At 42.2% G+C, this 24075-nt stretch overlaps 2 protein-coding genes across 3 annotated transcripts; both read left to right on the top strand.

Moving 5' to 3' along the window:
• Positions 1 to 1049: 1049 nt before the first annotated feature.
• On the top strand, positions 1050 to 12327 carry LOC311027308 (immunoglobulin-like and fibronectin type III domain-containing protein 1; the record flags this gene model as incomplete). Its single annotated transcript, XM_084031272.1, has 7 exons — positions 1050 to 1229; positions 5083 to 5170; positions 10113 to 10232; positions 10495 to 10637; positions 10978 to 11077; positions 11194 to 11238; positions 12293 to 12327. The coding sequence occupies exons 2-7, from the start codon at positions 5122 to 5124 to the stop codon at positions 12325 to 12327; spliced, it is 492 nt and encodes a 163-aa protein (XP_083887398.1). The 5' UTR covers positions 1050 to 1229; positions 5083 to 5121.
• igfn1.1 (immunoglobulin like and fibronectin type III domain containing 1, tandem duplicate 1) lies at positions 12297 to 24050 on the top strand. Of its 2 annotated transcripts, XM_084033286.1 has the most exons (20): positions 12297 to 12323; positions 12453 to 12636; positions 12717 to 12830; positions 12918 to 13086; positions 13266 to 13538; positions 13650 to 14156; positions 14262 to 14597; positions 14813 to 14917; positions 18662 to 18786; positions 18934 to 19075; positions 19605 to 19898; positions 19986 to 20282; positions 20796 to 20975; positions 21078 to 21206; positions 21304 to 21612; positions 21964 to 22049; positions 22128 to 22320; positions 22426 to 22722; positions 22987 to 23313; positions 23430 to 24050. In XM_084033286.1, the coding sequence occupies exons 2-20, from the start codon at positions 12484 to 12486 to the stop codon at positions 23432 to 23434; spliced, it is 4041 nt and encodes a 1346-aa protein (XP_083889412.1). In that variant the 5' UTR covers positions 12297 to 12323; positions 12453 to 12483; the 3' UTR covers positions 23435 to 24050. The 2 variants fall into 2 exon arrangements, with proteins under 2 accessions (XP_083889412.1, XP_083889413.1); XM_084033287.1 differs by lacking the exon at positions 14813 to 14917.
• Positions 24051 to 24075: the final 25 nt, after the last annotated feature.

The following is a 24075-nucleotide window of genomic DNA, read 5'->3' as shown; positions in this document are numbered from 1 at the left end:
CATTTACCGTACGTGTACTTCTGCTCAGGATGTTTTTGTTGGGAGTCGTCGATACTCTCGATCAGGTTTCAGATGTTCACGGGAACATTAACTCTTAACAGCTGCTCCGGGTTTGTATGGGCAGCCAATGGGCAGGAACAATGTGACACACCTACACATCACTTATTCATCGCAGCCTTTAAAGACAGCGGCTGGCAGCACTTATGGCATGTCTTAAAAATAATACCACGCTGGACATGACATGCAAACCGCAATACCAGCGTCTGTAATAAAAGACGAGGGAGGACAGCGATCGAGGGCTGCAGCCTCACGTAGCGTCTAGAGGATTTATTTAAAGCCACATACAGAAGAACACCTTCAGAGATGACCTGTTGTTAAATATTAAGTGTTTATAAATGCCTGCTTTAAAGAGTTCCAGGAACTCCAGTGAACATCATATATTTCCACCCCGGTTTCTCAACTCAATATTGGCTGTTAAGATATTCCTTCTTTTGTTAATTGAAGTTGATGGATATTAATATGTTTCCATTGATGTCAAGAATGTACAACATCCACTAAATATAAAAAAAGACATCCCTCTTACAAGACAAACAAATGCATTCGGATATAATCCCTGTGCACAAATGTTGATTTTAGGGGAAATATCCACCCGACTGTGGCCTGATGCAAATGTGCTTCCTTCTCTTTTTTTTTAGGTTTCAAGCAGAGTGTGGTTTGTAATAAAAAATGTGCTGGAGTGAGATAAGCAGCAGCATTGTTAATCATATATCTACTGTCTAATAAGGCTGCCTTTCACGTGTATATCCTTTAATGTGTGTCCAAAACAAACCCCGAAGACAACTGTTTGGTTGTTTAGTTTCACACAGAATTCTTAAAGTCAGGATGTTAAATGTTAAACATAAATATCTCGAGTTCAGGCTTGCAAACAAACAAACTTCCACTGGTTAATTTGACACAAAACCATTCTTTCAGGAGGGATTTAACCTGCTCTGCGACCCACCCTCCCACTGTGCTCCACCGCCCACCCAACCCTCCGACGTCTTTGGAGCCACCACAAATACAAAAAGGGCCTAAACGGTTTTTGGCAGTCACCGGGTCGAGTCAGTCGGCAGCATCCAGCGCCGTTGGAAGGGATCTATTACAACCTGAAAACATTAGGAGAAGGCAGAGTGTGAGCAGACTGCTGCCTGAAAGGGAACAGCGCTGAGAGCACCGAGGACTGGGAGCAGGTAGGTGGCCCGAAAATAACAACCCAAAAGGCAGGCTGGAGGAGAAATGGATTAGAGCTCAAACCATTTCCTGTTAGTCAGCCCCCGCCAACATAATCAGGATAAAAACAATATATGTTCCATCCCTGTTGGAATCAAGACAATCTGTGTGAGCGGGTGCAGTAAAAAGAAATAAAAATAGAAGTCAAAGAAGTGTGTAATGAATACACAAGAGCTGAACTGGCTGTGCTTAGAGATCAATGAAGTAACTTCCATTGCAATGTTATCTCATTCCAGCTGCTCAGATTACACGAACCACGTTAATCATTTCTTTTATATTCATTGAACACTGTACAGGATTTAGTTACACAGAGGACACACTAATTCAGTGTTGGTGCATGAAATCTCTTCAGTGAGGCACGCAGGCTGCTCAGTTTGAATTTCACAGTTTTAAAATGGGGGGGGGCTGGATCACAGCGGTGAGGTCATCGCTGCGAGGTTATTGGTCCATCTACTAACTTTAGATGGCGGTATCAAAATCGATATGTAGCCTGAGATTCAGAGAGAGCTCCGTGAAGGGTGTGGGCTGGTATGTTTTTGGCAGAAAATAGGATTTATTTTCACATTAAAAGAACCACGCGGCGCTGGCGGGCTGAAGCCGTTCGCTGCAGTCGTTCCTCCGTACGCTCGCCCGTGTCTCGCAGCTGCACAGGCGCCGTGTGTTTTTGTGAAAAGCAATTATCTTTAATGCAGTTACGCTTCATAGATCAGAGAGAACAAGATCAATTTACAAGATAGGGCTAAAAAAGTAAATGAGAATACGCACGGACTGATCAAAACACGCCACGCCGTCTCCTCACATGTTCCCAACTACATGTCAACTTGTAAGCCCTCTTGATGAGCAAATCCAGCGCCGAGTTCAAGTAGCACCATTAGTGCTCGTTTGACAGCAAAAGGCCTTGTCATCAGGTGCAGTTTGGTGTGAGTTACACCGCCCAAGCTGCTCTCCGCCTCGTACAGTCGGTGACGTGTGGAGGAATGCAGCGAGGGATGTTTGAGGAGCGAGGATGCCGTTTGGATTTGGTCAGCGGCGACTGAAACATGTCACGTACCACCGAGACACTTGTTCGTCTGCCGAGCAGCATCTCGAGGTGTTTATTTAAAAACATCAAAGAGTTCCACTGGCATCTTCCCAAGACTTGTCACTGCATTTGGAGAAGAGGTCAACTTTAAGTAACTGTCCAGGGATGTGGGGTTTTTACACATGCAAAGATGAAATGACATGTGATCATCCCAGTGTTGGGAAGGCACAAATCATTCTGTTGATGTCGGCGGCCGATCAAAGGAGTTAGTAATGACATGAACAGTCAAATAGAATTATCACAATGACCCTTTAAATGGTGACACAAACATCAAATCAGGTAAACATCTTATTTATAGCAACACTATGATTGTGTGTGCGGAACATCACAATAACGTCCTCTTCTATCCATTTCATTTAAGCCATTTTCATGCAAATCTGTGATTGGCTAAAACATGTAAAATGGTGCTACGAGGAAGAACGGCGCCCCTTGTCTTTCTAGGTTTATATTGTAAACATATGTTTACATTATAAACATGAGTTCATGGTCTCAATCTCTAGTGTCAAGTCTTCTTCAATACATGATGTTCATTTAGTACATTATGGACCATTTAGGGCGGGACTAACTTATGATTGACGGGTTGCCATCACTACATTTTAGTTGCCTAAGAATCAGCGCTTGGTTGAACTTAGCCCCAAGCTAAGATGGTGAGATATATATTATATATATAAATTATATTTCTTTGATCCTGTGTGACTTGAGCCATGAATTATATGTTTGTCAATTCAAAAGACTGAAAATTATTTTCAGACAGTGGCTGTTTCTTGGCGTGTCATTTAGCTTCTCAGTGAAACACATCTCTTGTGTTGACGATGTTCGTCACCAACACAGCCGTTGTATCGGCTTGCTAGCTAGTGAGGCAACTTAGCCGTGTTTCCACGTACAAATGTCAGGTTATTTTACCTGACGTGGTTTATCTGGTGATAGAATTAGCATCGTAGCTTCAGCGGGACGTGAACTTACGTGACGAATATAATGTAATTCATGGCACAATTCAAACCGGATCAAAAAGATTCTCTCCACTACTGTAGTTATTTGTCTGACATGAGGTCACATGGGGATCTTGGGAAAGGGGTGTGGCTTAGCCTCTGCACACGTTGGAAACATGAGAGCACGTATCAAACAGCTCCACGAAGTAAAAGGTAAGGCATGAGAAGGCCAGTACAGGCTGAGGGTTGGGTAAAAAGATAGCCCCTCTCTAATTTGGCGCCTGGAAATGTTGCCTGCGGCGACTGCCAGCCAGCCTGCCAGCCTGCTGGTTAGACGTCATCATACTGTGAAGCATTTTAAACCAACAGAAGTGTTAACTGTAATGCAGCCTGCAGCGCAAATCCTCTTCACAGATCTCAGGGACGCGGCCTGGAAGAGCAGCTCGGGATCCATCCTGTTATTCCGTCTACAACGTGGAGCCTCGGCCAAACAAAACCATAAATGCAATGAGCTGAAACGGCTGGACTATTCAGTGGGAGGGAAGATGAGTGCCTTTCCTCCGCTGCCAAATTGTCTCCCATTGGAAAGCTGTTTTGCTTTTACCATATGTGTAGTGTAGTTCGTTTTCAAGCTCATCCAACGGCCAAGATCGCTGCTGGGGCCCAGAACCCTGAGAAGACTAAAAATAAAATGCCTGCATTCCAACGCGTGGGGTTTCATTTTCAGCGGGGCGTCGGGACAGACATTTAGAAAAAATGAGGTGAAATATTTAAGATTCAGTTTCTAATGAAATGATGAAAGTTCAAATCAGACAGTTGTTAGATTTAGATTATTTAAAGCCCCCGAACATGAATTTTCTCAATTAGATCCTCATTGTGAGGTTGGGTTTAACATGATGCATGATGGGCTTTTGAGTGTCACGAATACTTTTTGGGGGGCTTTAAAGGTTTAGAGTTGGAGCAGGCAGAGTGCACATGCCGCGTCTATTACAGCACATGATAATGTAATTAAAGCATGCAATTAATAGATACAAGGTCTTCGACATGCAAAGTGAGCTTTGCAAAACAGCAAGCACTAAACACAATCCTGATCACAGACCGAGGTACCGCCATGATAGAGTCCCCATTATCATATTGGGTCATCCAAGTAAAAACAAAATGTTGTTCACAGTGAGAACTGAAAGCAGAAGTCAGGCAGCGCTCACCTCCTCGCCCCAACAACATTTTATGAAAATCTTTGTTCTGCTTCAAAGTAATGACAATAATATCATAATTGCCTGTGCGTGACCACACCTACTAAGCCCTTGTCCAATGGGAAGGTTACGACCTCTTGAGTCATTAGGTCAAATTTTACAAGAACAAAAAATAGTTGTGTCATAAATTGATGCATGTGACCTTTCACAGCAGAGAGGAGACATTACTCAGTTAAACTGGCATGTGAGTCAGCTGTGATGGTGTTTTCACATGAAGCCTTTCTAGAATATGAATATTTGTCGTATGAATCGGGACTGCGAGGCTCGAGTCACACTCAGCCAAACCTTTCACCTCGCTTGTTGAGGGCAGAGAAAGGGGTTCGCCCCACATTAAGGTCATCGGTTACTGTAAATGACACCAGTTGCTGCCTCTTGCTGACGGATGACAGTAACTGCAGGGAGCCTAAGAATATACCAGGAGGCGATTTTCCTCCAAAAAGCAAACCAACCTCAGACAGGATGTCAGTCAATATCACTGATTAGCTTGTGCTAAATATTTCCTTTTTCCTAATCTTCTGTCTGTCATTTGTTTTTTTTTCTGTTTCTACAGAGCCTTTTTGAATCAGCTGAGCTCCAGAGGAAAGAGAAGATGTGGAAGAAGTCAAAGGTGACCGATCAAACTGCCGATGGGCAGACGGGTAAGTGCAGCGTCACGGACGCCCTCTCTGGTCGGGGCAGTCGAGTTTGTTTTGCAGGTGAGACCGCCTGTATCTCCTTTTATCCGAAGAATGATGATGATGAACAGGATCTATTTGACCTACGCAACTCATCTTTATACAAAACAAAGATTTGTGTGAAATTGCATTGAAGAAAAAGAAAACCCTGCAAGAGAAGAAAACACCTGGGAAGTTCCCCACGTCAAAGATGAGACAAGAGATCCCAAAACATCTGAAACATGCTGTTTTATGGTGAGGGCTGACCATTTCCACTGTGAGAAAATGAAGACAAGCAATCCAAGTATTATTCATGTTTTTCAAGACAATTCGAAAGCAAAGACAACGAGGACAAAGAAGAAGCAGCAACTGGTCGTATCGTTCACCAACGTGTCTTTCCTCAGGACGCCATGATGAAGATTAGGTCACAGATGTCAGAAGATGTGGATCATGCTGAAGTCTCATTACAAAGAGGAGTCTTCACTCTGCAACAGTCACTATCGGCTGCAGCAAGTGAAGAGAAAAGGGAAAAACCAAACGCCGTCCTCATTTGATCGAAGACAAAACAAAGGCGTCTTTCAAATTAATCTTGGCACATAGCGTCTCTCAAGCACTGTGAAGAAATCATCCTGAGGTGTCATGAAAAACCGCCCGAGCGAGCTTTCAGTTAAGTCTAATGAGCAGTTGCACAGCATCGACTCAACACATGCTGCTGCAACGACCTCGTGCTAACGCTCTGTACACACTCGTCTCTGACTAACCGATCCTCCGTCGTGTGATCGTCTCTGAATATTCCTGTTTCAAGCTGATGTCTGTCTCTGTGTGCTTCCCGGTCCCGGGTTGTACTGCTATACTGTTCTGTGTTTTCATGTTGATCGTGTCCAATAATCCTGTCGAAGTCCCAAGCTGCCATGGTGCTTCTGTCAGGATTACCATTCACCTGTCCTGTTCCCTTTCCCTGCTGTCACGTTTGCGTGTTTAGTCGACGCTTCGGACGGAGTTCAACCAGACGACAAAGGTATGCGAGCGCAAGACAAAAAAGAAATCACATGTTGTACTCAAACGACTCGCCTTCTGTAAGTGCATGACTTCGCGTTGGGTGAGTTGCATGTATGGTGTGGTTCTTTCATCACGCCTTGAAAGGTGTCATCCGACATGGATGGTTCAACTTTCAGTGTCACAACGGATGCATTTGATTGTGACTTTTTGTTTTTTTTGCCCAACAACCTCCATATGAATACTAAGGCTGTTGCTAGAGGGCACTGCTGTTGATTTCCATGCATTATCTTGTAATTTAACAGAATAACGGCACTTTGTAGAAGTCCACATGCTGGGTTGGTCCTGTACGGTACGTCGGCACAGTTCAGTCTCGATAAGTGAATTCGCTCTACAGGGACAATCCCTTAAGCTCTTCTTATAACGAGCTAAATTGACACATAATCTTAAAGCTTCAATATAATTTGCATTTTAATTTAGATGCAAACTTTATGAATTTGTTATCCGAACAAATAGGTGTAAAATTAATGTGTTTTTTTTTCATTACGAGGCGAACCGAGTCACTCCATTTAAGTTTACCCTTTCTGTATTCCCTCAAGGTTTTTGGCCTTTTTTTTTAAAGCCTGACCCTGACACGCTCTCCTTGGCTTCGCTGTGACGACTGGGACTGTCACACATCCAAAATTGCAATTTCTAGCAGTTCAAAGCAGCATGTGCTGTCTAGTTAACACAGGACATCGAGGTCTCGGGGAAATCAGCTGGAACGACACCTGTGGCCTCTGTGAGCCCGGAGGCCTCCCACAACCCTCAATATCCTTCCTACTGCTTGTACTCCTTCGTCAGCTACAATGAACAAGCAACACTGATATGCCACTAAAAAACCTTAGAAATAAAAAATAAGCTACAGAATGTTACATCTAGTTGTCTTATATCTCCACAATACTGTGATGAATGTAGTTCAGGATGATTCAGACCATTGAATCAAATCACATCGGCACATAAGCAAACAGCCGTTATTTACTCTCCAGCTACAAATTAGATAGGGAGTATCAAAGACCTGCGAAGTGAAGTCCCATCAAGCCAACAACAGCAACTGGTTAAAGCTTCACTGATGAGAATAAACACCACAAAAGGAGGAAGACGTTGGTGAGCCGCCAGCTTTGAGAAAACACTTATCATTCTTTCATTTGGTGAGCCAAGCCGGGGATATTTACAAAGCACCTTTCACCCACCAACGCATTTCAAAAGTCCTTTAGGACTAAAGACACGAGATAAAATATATATATAAATACATTTTAAAAAGCTAAAAGAAATCAAAAAGGACGAAAACGCAGAGAAATACGTTGAAGAAAGTGCAGCAATCTGGTGATCTACATCTGTGGAGCTTTTATGGTCTACATGAGGATTCATTACTCATTACTGTACAAATGTTTAAAAAAAGAATTAACCTGCAAGATTTCAACCATTTCTTTTCAAGGAATGCCAATCCTGTCCAGCTACAACAAAAGGAGTCCATCAGAAATATGGCACAAGCAAAAAAATGTAAAATACAAAAGTAAAGCAAGCATATTAAATCCAGGGTCCTTATGTGGACATTTCTGCCAATTATCGTCCATAAAAAGCTTTTTTGCCGACCCATGAAATCAATGCCCGGCTTTAAACACGCAGCTTTAATTACTCTTCTACATGAATAGGCTGATCGATATTTCAAACGACGACAAATTGCTTTTAACGATGTCGTCTTCTCGATTTTCCCACAGCGTGAGCGTCCCAGCTTGTTAACTCACAGTAGAAACACTGTTCTGTAGCTGCAAGCATCTCCACTTCCACTGCACTCGCTGGAAAACACTGACGGGCAGCCTGCTCGCTCCTCCTCACCTACATCCTCCACTTCATATTCTGCCTATTACAGGTCTTTCATGCCAGGAACAAAACATAATTAAAGATCCCCGGACCGGCTGAACCCGCGTCATCAGCGTTCATCACCGCCCCTTCCAGATCACTATGGATTAGTCCACTTCTGGGACTTCTGCAAATCAATCACTGCAATTCCTGTCTGATTAAAGAGTGGAAATAGTAGGGATGCAACAATACAGTGAGCCCACGGTTCAATACATACCTCGTTCTTGGGTTACGGTTTCAGTTTCGGTCCACATTTTGTGAGCAAGGAGGAAAAAAATTGCTACTTATATATTCAAAAAGTATATCTTTATTTTGCTTATTATAAGCTAAGAATTTTTTTTACACATTCAAGTGTATTGTATAATAAAATAAATAAATATGTAAAAAAAAAGTAACACTTTAAAATGCAAGTGCTTCTTAGCCTTGACGACTGGTATAGGATAAAGGGGGTAAAACTATTTCAAAAGTTAATGTACATATTTGAACACATGCTGCGTTCAAGTGCTCCTCTAAAGCTCCGACAGCCAATTCAGAGAGAAATACATGATGGAAACATGAAATTACGTGACATTTTATTGCAAAACCGGAAATCCCTCAATTCACGAGTGCGTATTGAACCGCGCATGGCGTCCCGTACGGTTCAATGTGATATTGGATATATGATTTACATCCGGTGGACCTTTCGCCTGTTTAGTGTTCACGGATTAGACTGAACTGTGCACAAGATGAGAATAGTATGTAGAGTTGAAAACATCAACATAGGTGGTTTAATAAATGACTGCCTTCAGCTTTCACGATGGCCTCGTTCCAACTGCCTCCTGTAGGCGACAATAATGTGAACCTAACATGAAAAATCTAAACTCTTTGTCTCCGTGGCAGCCATGAACTGCTTCTCAAAGCTTATAAAAGAGTAAAATCACTACAGATGTAAATCGATTCAGCCTCGTCCAAATGCTACAAAGTCAAACAACTGCACCGCCTACATTAACACACACATTTAGCAGCAGGCTTCTTTGAACTTGATCCATTTGCAACACAAATGTACTTTCTAATGGGACGCACAGAATTAACCAGCCGTTTGACTGGAATAAGAATTAGTTGGACAAACATCAAGGTTTTCTCTTCTCTCTTGACTCTAAAATGAGCTAGAAACAGGAGGTTAAAAACAACATTGTGACTGAGATATAATCTCAAATAAGCAGCTCAACATTCATTAATCTTCAAGTAAACCACAAATAAAAAGTTAAATATCATAATACTATCTCATATAGTAATGAACATTAACTCAACGTTCCCACTCATGTTTTACACTATTGGCTCGTTGTGCCTCCTCCTTATATAAACGAAGTCACTCGTGGGTGAATAACGATCAAAGCACTCCACAGTAATGTGAGGTGGGAGTCCAACCTACATTACGACAGAAAACTAGCACACGTCCGTACAGTGTGTACCGCTCCTAACGCCTGGAGTAGGTAGGGATGTAAATTAACTCGCATTCTGTTCGTTTCCAAAATTTGAGAACAAGCATAAGATTGAAGGGTCAAACTGAAGGCGTTCGTTTAGATGAGAACTTCTGTATTTGCTTAAGTTATTCTTTTTTTCACGTCACTTCATTTATCGGGAACATTCAAGATAATATTTCGCAAAAAAAAAAAAAAAAACGTGTTAAACTGATGTAAATGATCAACTACCTGATTGATCAATGAACGGCTTTTGAAGTTTGACCCATTATTGTGGCATTTATTATCCCTGAAACACTTGTTTAATAGTAACACCAATGAATGGGTGACTCGGGTTTTAGATTTGTATTCATTATTCACGTTTGAACTAAATCTCAATAAGCCTTACTTAAAAAGATCTTCTTCAAACATACTGTATGCATTCAGGTTCACTGATTCCCCCCAATAAGTCATTAACATCATTGCTTTGATGAATACATTGCATAAACCGTATGTTTGTATGTTTGTTTTCACTTTAGCTTTTTTTATCCTCTAATTGTTAATGTGTTTGTTTGTTTTCATTTGATCAGTCATCAAGAAGAAGTCGAAGGTGCCTGGTGTCATGATAACACAGTTTATGGAGGAACTCCCGGAGGGAATGACAACTCCGGATTTCACCCGCAAACCCATCGCTCTGACTATTCAAGAGGGTAAGACTGAGATACACAACTGACCCTGAACAGAGTGGGTTGTAAAGGGTGTCAAATTGTTATATTTTGATTTAAAATCAAATTTATTTAATTATTGTGGACACCTGTGTCAGTATGTGACATCGATGGGAATATTTTAAACATTTGGTGCGAGGGGGTAGCAGGGAGATTACTTACACTTTAATTTTTTACTTGTGTGCATCTGTAGTTCACTGAAAATAGGCAAATAAAGAATTGTATTATTTGTATTATCCCATGTCAGGTAAATATGCAGTCTTTAAAGCCAAAGTAGTGGGCACCCCGACACCCACTATAACATGGAGGAGAGCCAACGGAGAAATACATTATCACCCCGACGTGTGCCTTCAAAAGTACGACGAGACGAGCCTCGAACACACCATCGAGGTGAGTTTCACACCGGCGTAGATCCCGACTTTCTAAAGGAACCCCAAAGGCAGGCTCACGTCCATTTTGGGGGGCGGATTGCAGATAAATGTCACATGAATTATATCAGAATCTGATGCGTACGACGCATAAACATTGATCAGCGATCGGAGACTGTTAAAGGTGTATGAGAGCTATGCTACAATCTGATCACATTCTAAATAGTGATGAATGCAAGATGGCAGCAAAAAAATGCTTGCTTGAGTTTGTCCTTTGTTATTATTTTTTTATTTTGTGTGACAATAAGACTCAATCATAACAATAGAAATAGATGCCATTAACTGTGTTTACATTGTCTCAGATTCCAAAGGTCACTCCAGAGGACGCTGACACCTACAAGTGTTTTGCAACCAACGAATATGGAAGGGCTGTTTGCACCGTTGTCTTGAATGTTATTGCGGGTAGGAGCCTCATTTTTATTTGAATCACTTGGCTATCAAGTGTAATAGATTGTGAAATGAATGATGTATCTACCTGATACGCACATTTGTACTTAACGGTGACAAACTGTTTACAGTTGGATTCTCTAAGACCAAGGAGCTTCAAAAGAAACCAGAAGAAGGTGAGCTTTCAAACATGTCACCCTTCTTTTTTCTGATTGGTTTGTGATTGGTCATCACAAAGAGAGCTAATATACGCTGTCAGACACAAATCACACTAAATATGAGACAAACTAGCACTGCAATTAAAAACACATTTAGCTTTCTTTGAAGATGCTTTTAGCGGATTAGAGAACCAGCCGAGTACAAAGATGAATAGAGGTTGATGGCTTCATCAAATCTATACTTGGAATATAGCAGATGCTGGTTTTCTCCAAAGTTGCCCACAGATTTTCATCGCAATGTGATATTTTACTTACTAATTGGAATTATTAGAAAAAGGCTTACTCAGAAATTGACTGAAAAAACTTGATCAGCAACCAGAATCACGTAAAGAGGTATTCAAAGAGGTTCAGAAACACGGATGGTTGGAAGGTATTTCTTTTTTATAAAGGTTTCTCTGTGCCCAAGTTGTTCAAACAGGACTCCTGAGATTTGAAAGATCAGGTCTGGTATTCCAGGTTTCTCTGCCCCGAGGATTTGTCGAGGAGAAAGTTAAAGCTAAATGTTTGATCATTCAGATAATGTGTGTGAAAAGTTTAATTTCCTTTGGGTATAAAAGGATACTGCGCCATACGTGGATGCTGTGTGGCAGGAGCTGCTGAATGATGTCACCGATTTGAGGGCGTTATACTTTCTTTTAAACAATATTAATAAATACATTGAAATTTCTGAACATAGATTAATATGAAACCAACCCATTTCCAATTAATGAAATACAGGTTTTTCTTTTTACATTTGGTAAGAAATGTCAATTGTAACACATCATCATATGCCTGCATTTGAATGTATTTCATCAATATTTTGGTTTACAACTTTAAAAAAACACAAAAAAACATGATTATGCATCTCTTTGAGTTAAAATGCAGTTTCAATTTATTAAAAAAAAAAAAAAAAAAAAATTCTTATGGAGCTTCACGCTACCATTTATCATATGTACACATATGTAACTTGCCCTTTAAATTAATTGACATGATGTCAGTGATGGACTGATGTGTTTTCGTTGTGGTTCCCCAGATAAGGACTTCAGAAAAAAGCTTAAAAAACGGTGAGTGGACTATCGTTAACGTTGCGATTTGGCATTTTCTTTATGGCAGCGGTTCCGTTAGTTCTGAGTTATTATTTTCAGTGAAAAGACGTGGCTGTGTAGGTTTTAAGGAAACGTCCGTCTCTGCAGTAATGTCGATGGAACGCGGGAGCAGAAGCCGATGGAGCCGGAGGAGAAGGTCTGGGAAATCCTCTTGAGTGCGGACAAGAAGGATTACGAGCGCATCTGTGCCGAGTACGGCATCACGGACTTCCGCCACATGCTGAAGAAACTCAGCGAAATGAAGAAAGAGAGAGAGGACGAGATCGCAGAGGTAAGCATCTGTTTAGTAATATTTGTGGGGTTTTTATGAGCGGACTTATAATTAAGGATTTTGCTTTATTCCTGCTGTAGTTCGTTACACACATCAGCACACTGAAACACATTCAAGTCAAAGACAACGACTGTGCAACGATTGAGTTGGACATGGACCTGAAGGACCCCACCAGCAAAGTTTTCCTGTACAAGGTCGGGGCCGCCACCTATGTGGAATTAACCCCGCTGCTTTTTTAATCATCTTTTAGAAATGTGCTAACATGCCCACTAATTCTGCAGGACGGCGTCATGGTTCCATTCACCACAGAAGACAGCGAGGCGAAGAAGCATAACTTGAAACAAGTCGGCAAGAAATATGTTTTCACGATTAAAAATCTGGGTTCAGAAGATGCTGGACTCTACTCGGTAGATGTTGGCGGGGTCAATGTGTTCTCCACAGATTTTAAAGGTAAGTGTACTTATTCTATGCCCTATTATGTTTTTGTTATGGATTTTATGGGTTTTGTGCCTGCACAAGGATAGCTAATATGTGGTCACTCTCCACAGATTTTTTTGATCGCTGCATGCACAAAATGACAAGTGAATGGGATATAATTACTCTTTTTTTTCTGTTTTCAACCCCCGCAGTCCCCGAAGTTGACTTTGCTGTCAAAATACAGGAGGTGAAGGCGGAGGAACGGCAGGACGCCGTCTTTCAATGCGTCCTGACTGCACCGATGAACGAGCTCACGTGGTTGGGCAAAACCGCCACGCTGTCAAATAGTGAGAAATTTGAGATTGTCGTATCTGAAGATAAGCTCATCCACAAGTTGATTGTGCGGGACTGTATGGCTTTGGACAGCGGCATCTATGCTGCTGTGGCAGGAATCAAATCCTGCAACGCCTGGCTTATAGTTGAAGGTGAGAAAAGAACTAACTATTTTTCCCCTCACACTAAATAATTCCCATATTGAATTTTATATTCAGCTTACAATGTTCAGCTTTAAATATTTGCCATGTTATCTTCCATAGCTGACAAAGATCCTGCCAACAAGGGCAAGAAGGGAGCTCGCAAAACCACTGTGGCTGGAGGCGGCAATGAAGAGGATCTGATGAAAATAGCGAAGGAGCAGCAGGAGAAATACCAGAAAGAAATGGAAGAAAAAATGGAAAATGCCAAGAAGGCTCAAGCGGAACGAGAAGCTGCAGAGGCAGCTGGCAAAGCTGAGGCCGAAGCAGCTAAAAAGGCGGCTGCTGAAGAAAAAGCCGCGAAGAAGGCGAAGAGGGCAGCCGCCGGTAAAGGGGCCTCCGCAAGAAAGACGAAAAAACAAGCTGGCGGAGGCACTGGTGGAGCTGGAGGTGTGGGGGCTGATGGAACTGATGGTGGCCAAGGTGCAGGTGCCGGTGGTCCAGGGGGTGCCGGTGGTCCAGGGGGTGCCGGCGGTCCTGGTGGTGCTGCCGGTACAGCTGGTGTTGCCGGTGGTGCTGGCGGTGCTGCTGTTGGTGCCGGTGGTGCTGGCGGTGCCGCCGGTGCTGCTGGTGGTGCCGGTGGTGCAGCCGGTGCCGATGGTGGTGCTGGTGGTGCAGCCGGTGCTGCTGCCGGTAGTGCTGGCGGTGCCGCCGGTGCTGCTGCCGGTGGTGCAGCTGGTGCTGCTGCCGGTGGTGCTGGGACTGATGGAACTGGTGGTGGTGATGGAATTGGAGCTGGAGCTAAAGGCAGAAGTAAAGGAGGAGCTGGAGGTGAAGGTTCGGGAGAAGATTTTGATGAAGAAGATTATGACTCATTTGAAGATTCTGATGAGGAAAGTGAGGGAGAAGGAGAGGGAGACAGAAAAGGAGTGGGAGCAGGAGGAGCAGGAGGTGAAGGAGGAGAAGGAGGAGAAGGAGGAGAGGGTGAAGAGGGTGGAGAGGGTGGAGGAAAAGGAGGAAAACGCAAGAAACGCGTAAGAGATGGTCCACTTGTTCCAGAAATCGTAACAGGTAAGAACATAATTCACACTGCAAATTATGTTGAGAAACTAAATCTAATCAATATCTTTGATCAACAACACTTTTATAAACTTGTATGTAAATAAAAAAGGAACTGATCATGATTTTGCTCAGATCATGAATGTCAGTATGTACTTAAGTAATTTGAGTATTATATTTAGATATGGGTGAAGCTGAATAAAGTTGCCATTTATAATCATTAATAGGAGATAATAATGATGAGGAATCCACAAATCAACAAGGTGAAAAATCTGGGAAAAAGGGAAAGCGTCTCAGAAAGAAAACTGTGGAGGTTGAAGAGGCTGCTGTTGGTAAGAGATGTCAGAGGCTGCATGCTGTAGACGAGCCACTGACCAATAAAGTCATTTGGGAATGAAAATGACTTTAAAAAACATGACTTTAGGAAATTCTAAACATTTCCTAACTTTGATGCAGCTGCTTTAACTAGAAATGTACATAACACTGACCAAATGAAACCGCTGACACCACAAAAAGCTCCACCCCTTTCGGCTTTGCAGCTCATACAATCAGCTGGTCGGGGGTCATAGTTCAGAAAGGGTTTGTCGATCCTCAGTGACGGAATTTTCTTTACTTACGATGTGAAAGATTGCAGCAAGGGTTTATACATTCTTGAAAAGAGCCCACATAATAAAAATAACTGTTTACGTATCCCGGGAATCCCGTTCAAATCAACTAAAATGCCTTCAAGTATTTATCTGATACAGATCTGCAATAGTATATCAATCAATATTTGTCAACATTGATTAATATATTTCTATTTGTGTTTGTTATGTTCTAACCCTAGTGAATATAGACATGTTCTACATGTGAATTTTGTGTGCTTTCATGTTTGTAGAGGTGTCTTTACGTGTGTTACGTTAAAGTGGCAGTCCGTAAGATCTGAGATGCGTTGCTTCTAGCGACCTCTCTGGTGGTAGATGGAACTGCAGGAGAGCCTCTGGGACTCATCTCCATCACCCAACAGTGTGACTGTCTCATCTGCGTGATGTCTTCAAATGCTCCACACTGAAAGGAGGTCCGTGGTTTCCCCTCATTGACGGTCACTTTGCTTCTTGATGACTTTCCTTCTTCACTTCCATTAGTTTGTTTATTTTTCTTGGACTGGAAGTTGAACGTTCTTCTTTCTCTGTTGATCCTCCATTGTGAGTCAGCAGGAATGAAATGTACCTCAAACACTTTAGACTAGAGGGAGCATGACTTAGCAGTTGGAAGTTACTGATTTCCGACAATGAAACGCAGCATACTTCTGTGAGTAACTCCGCCTGGAAGACCGACCGCTGCTGACTTGACACTGGTCAAACCACACGCCCGACGCGACCACTTCGCTCCTCTACTTCAGCCGGCCGGCTGATAGAGTCCCGACTCTTCTCTGTTCTGGTTCCTCAGTGGTGGGACAAACTCCCGACCAATGTCAGGACAGCAGAGTCACTTGCCGTCTTCCGCAAAAGACTCAAGACTCACCTGTTCAGACTTCACCCCCCCCTCCCAAAAAAAGCACTTCTATATCCATACCTATAGCACTTTGATCGTGGCACTGTTGTACGTAAGGTATCCTTGCTGAATAGCTACTACTTGATGACCGAACCATTTTATATTTTTTCGCTCTTACTTTATCGGCAATATGTTGTGGTTTCTTTTTTTTTTTTTTACAAATGTACTTATTGTAAGTCGCTTTGGACAAAAGCGTCTGCTAAATGCCCAAAATGTAAACGTAAATGACTGACGCAAAAAGCCTCAGTCATTTTGAATTTTTACATAGGAATGTCGCCACAGACACGGAGATCCCTTTTCTTGGCAAAGCAGCAAGTACAAGCAGCTTCATTAGTGGGTCACATGATCAATCACCATTGTTTTAACTCGCTCTTTGATAGGAACTTAAAAGACAATTAAATAGATGAAAATGTTACGGACTGCCACTTTTTTTCCCCAAAAAATGGAAAAGGTAATTTGAGTACAACCATATTCAAGCTGAGAACATAACAGACATTTAGCTTAGGTATAATTGAGTGACAGAAATACTGTTACACAATTACTGTTCATTTTGTTGAGTACCACTAAAATTAATATTGAAGTTGTACTCCGTAAGATTTGAGATGTGTTGCTTCTAGCGGCCTCTTTGGCGGTAGATGTAACTGCAGATGAGCCTCTGGGACTTCATCTCCCAGAGTTCCTTTGGAAACCAAACAGGGTCGTCTGTATGACATCAGTTGTGATCCTCCTCCTGGGCGGACCAACTGCTGCTGACTGAGGCTTTTGAATTTTGTGTGGGAATGTCACCACAGACACGGAGATCCTATTTCTGGGCAAAGCAGCAAGTAGAAGCACTTTCATTGGTGGGTCACATGATCAATCACCTTGTTTTAACTCACTCTTTGACAGTTTGGAACTTAAAAGACAATTCAGTAGATGAAAATGTTACGGAGTACAACTTTAAGTATCAGCCTCCTTGTGGTAAAATATAACAAATTTGTGATGTAACAAGTGATAGTTCATAGTAAATTATGAAGGTTATTGAAGTGACGTTGCCGTTATGGAACCCATCTTGAATATCACCTTTTCCACCCCCTCCTCTTCTGTATCCAGGGCCGTGTGTGTTCTGTTGTTGTTGCTGATCTTGTTTTCCCTGTTGTAACATCATAATGGTTACTGTTGTCATTGATGTTATTTGTAAGGCGTATCCAACAGCACATGAGAAACAGTGGATTGGTGGTAATTACAAATGATATCCCCTAAAAAAAACCTGAAAAAGCAAAAAACAGAGAAGGGAATGGTGCCGGCGGTGATAATGGCATCGGGCCAGAAGCCGGCTGTGATGAATCCGCTGAATGCGGTGAGGGTGCAGACGGCGGCGGTGGCGGCGAGCTGGCTGGCAAGCGTTCGGGCCGTCGTCCACGGCGAGGTCCGTCGATCATGGAGACAGTTAGTGGTAAGATCACATGGCGCTGCATTAACCGCTGCATGGGAAGCCGGCGCTGGATAAAGTCATCGGATGGGCGGATGGCTTTTTTCCGGCGGTTTGAGGGTTTAACACAAAACAGCGTGTGGCCACTAAGCAGAATGCTACATTTGATCACTCGCTGGTTAAATGAGTGGATTTGACCTTTAAGAAAAAGCTTCTCAAATCCGATGCACTAATGGTTTTTGTCTACAGCACACAATGTAACGGTGACATGAATCCAAACAAGCCTAACTCTTTCTAGACAGAACACCACTGGTTTGTTCATTTCATTCCTATGACCTACAGGTTGGATATTAGCAGCAATATTCAAGTGTCCACCTCTGTCTCTTACGTACTGTTTGCAGACTGTGTGAGTGTGTGTGTGTGTGTGTGAGTGTAAGTAATGTTTAAAAGCACCTGTGCTCTGTGTTAACAATCTTGCTTGCCAGTTTACATGTTAATCCAGGATGAGTCGGTGCATTGAGGTTAATTATTTATCCGAGCTGAAGTTCGGTCGTGTGTAGACACACTCTTGCATATTTGAAGAAGGAAGACGAGTCGAGCTGACTTCGGAGGAGCTCTAAAAACAAAATCTATATCTGCACACTGGAGGCTGAATTCAGATCAACAAAAAAAGATGCTCATTTCTTCCACTGACCACACAAATGCCCTTTTAAGGGCATGTGTTTCTTTCAAGAGGCAAATGAAAGCCTCAGCGATGGTTTTCTCATGAGCTTCAAACATTCAAGTTGAAGAAGGCCACCCCCCCCCCCCCCCCCCCCAAACAAGAAAATCAAGCAACACACTAATCAAGAAGACGTCTTCATCTTCAAGTTTCAAATAAATGATAAATGCACTCTTCTTACATAAGTATCATCTGCATTTGAACATGTATGTTAAAAAGAAATGCTTTTCTAAAATACATGGTAAACAAGAATGCAGAAAGACAGTGTGCTAACGACGAGGTAAGTTCGTGCACATCCAACACACGGATGCATTATTAAAAACCCTTGAAACAACCAAACAACAACTCGTATGCAGTGCGTCGGCTGGCGGTTGTGCGCGTTCACTAACCTGCTGGTTGATGAATCCTCAGACCCGGGAGTTCACTTTCATGCCGGGCTTTCTGACTGCAAAGCCATTATGGGAGAAGCAGCAGAGCTGGAGTGTAAAGTCAGCAGAGAAGACTGTGAGGGAATCTGGTACAAAGATGGAGAAGAGGTAATTCCCCAGGGCCGACACGCCTTTGGTGTTATCGGAGTGATATATAATAGGAAGAGTCATGCATTCATGTGAAAGTTTCAGATGAGGCTGGATTCATGTGTGTGTTGTGTTCCAGTAATATGTGTGGGTTTATTTTTGTTCTAGATTAAATCATCTGAGGGTATAACCATTTCAAAAGAAGGAACGTTCCACAGACTGAAAATTCACAAAGTCACGGAGGAATTTGCTGGAAAATATAAATTTGAAGCAGATGGACGGAAGACGGAGTCCTTGATTGTGGTTGAAGGTAAAAAAATAATATCCTTACAGAAATTACTCAATTGCTAAAGTGGTTGCACCAACTCATTAGAGAGCGCCTGCTGGTCGTGATGAATATTGATTTTTCAGAGTATTGCAAATTACTGTGACTTATTATAGTTAACCCTTCTGCAGTAGATCTAGAGCACAGGAACAGAAAGCAGAAGACTACTTAAAACAGACATGTAGCTCATGAGCAACATACAGCCCAATTTCATCTCAAGTGGGCGGGACCAGAACAAACATTAAATAATTACCTATTAATAACAATACTTCCAAGAATTGATTTATCTTCTCTTTTGACGGTTGTCCTTGAAAGCTCTGTTATCCCCCCCCCCCCCCCCCCGACATGATGAGTCTGATAGCAAAATTGGATGTTATATTCCTTGAGCACTGAAAACTAAGTGATCTAGTGGGCCTTTTTGGACCCTTTGGTAGGCCGGTTCAGGCCCTCAGGCTGCATGTTTGATACCTTCTACTTAAAATATCTGTCTGTACTGTTTTACCAATCACTGTAGATCCGCCCAGATTTTCTGCCGAGGAACTGGAAGCATTTAAAACCCCTGTAACAGTGAAAAAAGGACACAAAGCCATCTTCAAAATGCATTTCATTGGACGGGAACCCATAAAAATTCAGTGGTACCTTGAGGGGGAAGAGATTTCAGAAGAAGCAACTAAAAAACTTGAGCACACGGAGGATTCTAGCCGTCTTCTTCTCACCAAGCTGCAACGCAAGAACAGCGGCGAAGTCAAGATCAAACTCAAAAATGAGTTTGGCACCACTGAGGCCATCACCCAGCTTATTGTGCTGGGTATGTATACAAGTATTGCTTTACAGCAAGTCTCAGGAACACATTCAGCACAGATTATTATTCAGTATGCGACTTTGTCTTTGACAGATAAACCTACTCCTCCGATGGGACCGCTGGAGATTGTTGAAGCCTCCTCCTCTGGCATCGAATTCAAGTGGAGGCCTCCAAAAGACAGCGGCGGCTGCCAGATAGGCAACTACATCCTTGAACGACAACAAATTGGCCGCAACACCTGGAAGAAGGTGGGGCCGATCGGTGCGGAGGCCACATACAAGGACTCTGATGTGGACCACGGAAAGAGGTACTGCTATCGCATCAGAGTGGAGACTGAGATGGGAACCAGTGACCTGATGGAAACAGAGGACATTCAAGCTGGAACCAAGGGTAAACTCTGACCAATATTATGGAAAAGTATTAAATTAAATGATATCGCTATGATTGACTCAGATTCACCTGCGAGTGCAAACTAAATATGCAAAAATACCTGATAAATTGGTGAACCAAGAGAAACAAGAGATTCCGAACTGGAGGAAGCTATTATAGCTTCTTAGTTTAGCGTATATATATTACAAAACAGGCATGATTTTGTGACAGTTATGACGGCCACAAATACATTTCTTAAATAAACCATGCATACTTAATAACCTGTTAGCGACTTCGACAATTGCTTACCGAATAAAACAATGTACAATAATGAAAATGAAATCCCAGGGGGAAGTAAATGACCCAGAGCAGAAAAAGTAAAAAGAAGCCCAGGGCTACTATCACTGCATAGCGTTAGCATGTTCACGGCTTGCTAGTATGTTAGCTGTTACCTCTAAGGCATCAGTAGTTCATGACTAGCCTTTTTCTGTTTGACTAAGAATTGATTTACAGATCCCATTATGTGTACTACAGCATACCCTGGACCTCCATCAGCACCAAAGGTTGTAACTGCCTTCAAGAACTGCATCAACCTCTCTTGGTCTCCTCCAGCCGACACTGGAGGAACCAACATTCTGGGGTACAACCTTGAGAAACGCAAGAAGGGGAGCAACCTGTGGGGCATGGTCAATCCACATGATGAGATGATCAAAGGTAACTGATTATTCAATACATTATTTCTGTTTGATCATGTTACGTGACAGCACAAATGTGAATATCTAACAATCTTCTATGCTTGTACTCTTCCAATAAAAGGTAAGGGATACGGAGTCAAAGATGTGGTTGAGGGCATGGCGTACGAATTCCGTGTGTCGGCAATTAACAACTCCGGAGCGGGTGAGCACAGTTCACCATCCGAGTTTGTGTTTGCCAGAGATCCTAAAAGTAAGTGGACATTTAGGACCGTTATCAAAGTCAATATTATATCAACACTTCTTACAGCCTACAGATGACAGCACTTAATATGAATGTTGTGTTACAGAACCTCCTGGTAAAGTCATAGACTTCAAAGTGACGGATTCCACCTACACAAACCTGATGCTGTCTTGGACACAACCCAAGGAAATTGAGGGGGTTGAGGATGAAGCAAAGGGCTATTTTGTGGAAATTAGGCCTGCGGAAAACACAGAATGGGATCGCTGCAATACAAACGCATTAACTATGACTTCCTACACAGTGAAAGGCTTGAAGTCAATGGCCATGTACTGGGTGAGAGTGATCGCCACCAATGATGGAGGAGAGGGAAAGTCACAGGAGCTGAGTAATTACATCCTGGCTATGCCCCCTCCTGGTAAGAAAGTCACATCAACATTACTTATGTCAAACTGTTGTACTATATATTACAAATACAGGAAGTCAAATTGATAGTTGAAGACTCAGTAGTTGTACAATCAGTGAGTTTGACTGAATCTAAACTGGGATACAAAAATGATTGTGAAAATCCAGACTTCAATTAACCCAAAGAAAGTAATAGATAATCTACAAACCCAACTACAAGTTAAAGTCATCAGGATAATTGAAGCCTAGTTTAAACAATCAAAAATAAACACAATGATGAACATGGTTCCTGTTTTCTTAAATCAATAAATTGGTTTATCAACGTCAAAATGAATGACCAACTCTTACCCTGCTGTTCACCCAGTGAGACCACGATTCACGGATGCCAAAATCAAGAGTTTCATGGTGGTGAGAGCTGGAAATTCTGCACGAATCAACATGAACTTTGAGGTAATTAAGGAAGTAAGACTTATACTTAAGGGCAATGAATATAGGGGGTGTCATTATTATGTCATTATGTCTTTGTAGGCATCTCCTTGGCCTGAGGTCATCTGGCTGAAAGATGGATCGCCAGTTTCTAAAAAGGTGACCATCAGCAACACAGAAGATACATCCCAGCTTCTGATTCCGTCCGCTGAGCGTGCAGATACCGGGGTTTACACCATCATTGTCAAGAACATTGTCGCCCAAGAATCATTCAGCATTGAAATCAGAGTCACGGGTGAGTCTTGTTACAATACTGTTACTTCTTATTAAATAAAATATTTCTCCCTATCCCATATACTGAGCATAAAAAATGAAAACCTCGTTTGTATGTGAACTCCAGACGAGCCAAAGCCACCCGGTCCTGTGGAGCTGGACGAAAACGTGCCTGGCACAGTGACCATTTCGTGGACGGCGTCACCAGATGAGAAACGCGACGACAGGCTGCATTACATGGTGATGAAGCGGGATTCCAGCAAAAGATCGTGGCACACCATCGCAGATCACATCTTCAACAATAGATTCACGGTCTGCAACATAATGCCGGGTCGAGAATACCAGTTCAGAGTCTATGCAAAGAATGACATGGGCTGCTCTCAGCACTGCGAATCAACAAAGTGGTTCATTTCATGCAAAAAAGGTATGTAAATGCTCCAGCCCACAGTTTATCTGTGTGTGTATTCAAATGTATGCTAATACAGTACTTACATACTAACCACTTAATGCCTCTACAAAGCACTGAGGTTTGTTGGGCCAAACATGCACATTGCCAAGGTATACTATTGTTTCTGTATGCTTAATCATTTATTTGTGTGCAATGTGATGCCTTTTTTTTTTTTGTCAACGTTGAAAATGTGTCTCTCAGGGGTTTTTTTTTATACAATGCAAATCTACCTTCTTCCAGAAAAGTTCTCGGTGAGTGTTCCGGAAATTAAGCCGTGTAATCTCCTGGCTCCTCCCAAGTTCCTTGTCCCGTTGAAAATGCACACTGCTCCTCAAGGGTACGAATGCTACATGAGCTGTGCTATTAAAGGGGATCCGACACCCCATGTGACCTGGCTCCGCAACAATATCAGCCTGAATACCAACACCAACTACTTCATCTCCAACACCTGTGGCGTGTGCTCTCTGCTCATACTGAGGGTCGGACCTAAAGACACCGGGGAGTACAAGATCGTTGCAGAAAACTCTCTGGGGAGGGCCGACTGCTCCACCAAGCTGACAGTCAGAGGTTAACCTTTGCTCCTGTATTTGAAAGATGCTGTCACAAGGTTCTGCATGGATATGCATGTTATACACTGAATGTTTTTGAAATCTTAAACTAACAACCGTCTATTTTTTTTTCAGAATAAATGACCCTGAAGATGGAAGAATTGCTCTACAAAGCTTAGAGGAGTTGTTGGTAATACGCGTACTGTATCTTTAGAGTTAAGCAAACAGGCAGAATGAATAATTATTTAACATTGCCCGTAATACTTTCCCTATAGGTTTTTAATCATTTAACAAATTCCTATAGAGGCTGGCATTTATTTAAATGTCAAAGGCATGGAAATGTTGCTAAAATAAAAGCCACAAATGTGGTTTGCTTGTTTTGATTTCTTTGGTGCAATCTCAATAAAAATGGAAGCTTGGAATACCGGTGTGCAATCTGGCATATTTTCTGATAATGCATGTTAATTACCAAAAGTATTACCGTAGAGGACACCATGCAGCAGTGATTTATAATTTTAAAAGTGCGAGTATAAGAAGTTTGTCTCAAGACATCTATTTGTGTTTTTCCGATTCTTTTTTAAGATCTATAGTGACTGCTTGGTTGCAATTCTTTGTCCGTAATTGTGTATTTACCATCTTCCCCTGAACTAAAATGACACAAAAATACTGACGTGACAAAATGTATATCATACCAATAGTTATAGTCTGTTATACTTATGAAAAAGTGTGTTTGGTTTAGTGTAAATAAATACGTCATACTGCTATTGTGGAGATTTTCTTT

Source organism: Eutrigla gurnardus (genome assembly GCF_963514095.1).
Source record: "Eutrigla gurnardus genome assembly, chromosome: 2".
In the NCBI taxonomy this organism is placed as follows: Eukaryota; Metazoa; Chordata; class Actinopteri; order Perciformes; family Triglidae; genus Eutrigla; species Eutrigla gurnardus.
This window is presented reverse-complemented; position numbering and strand designations above follow the sequence as displayed.

Excerpts from the sequence above, each read along its gene's own strand:
- igfn1.1 (XM_084033286.1), top strand. The coding sequence starts at position 12,484 with ATGGAGCCGGAGGAGAAGGTCTGGGAAATCCTCTTGAGTGCGGACAAG. Across the intron at positions 14,918-18,661 it reads GGTTGAAGAGGCTGCTGTTG|ACCCGGGAGTTCACTTTCAT; the intron begins GTAAGAGATGTC and ends ATGAATCCTCAG. Across the intron at positions 19,076-19,604 it reads GTCCTTGATTGTGGTTGAAG|ATCCGCCCAGATTTTCTGCC; the intron begins GTAAAAAAATAA and ends CAATCACTGTAG.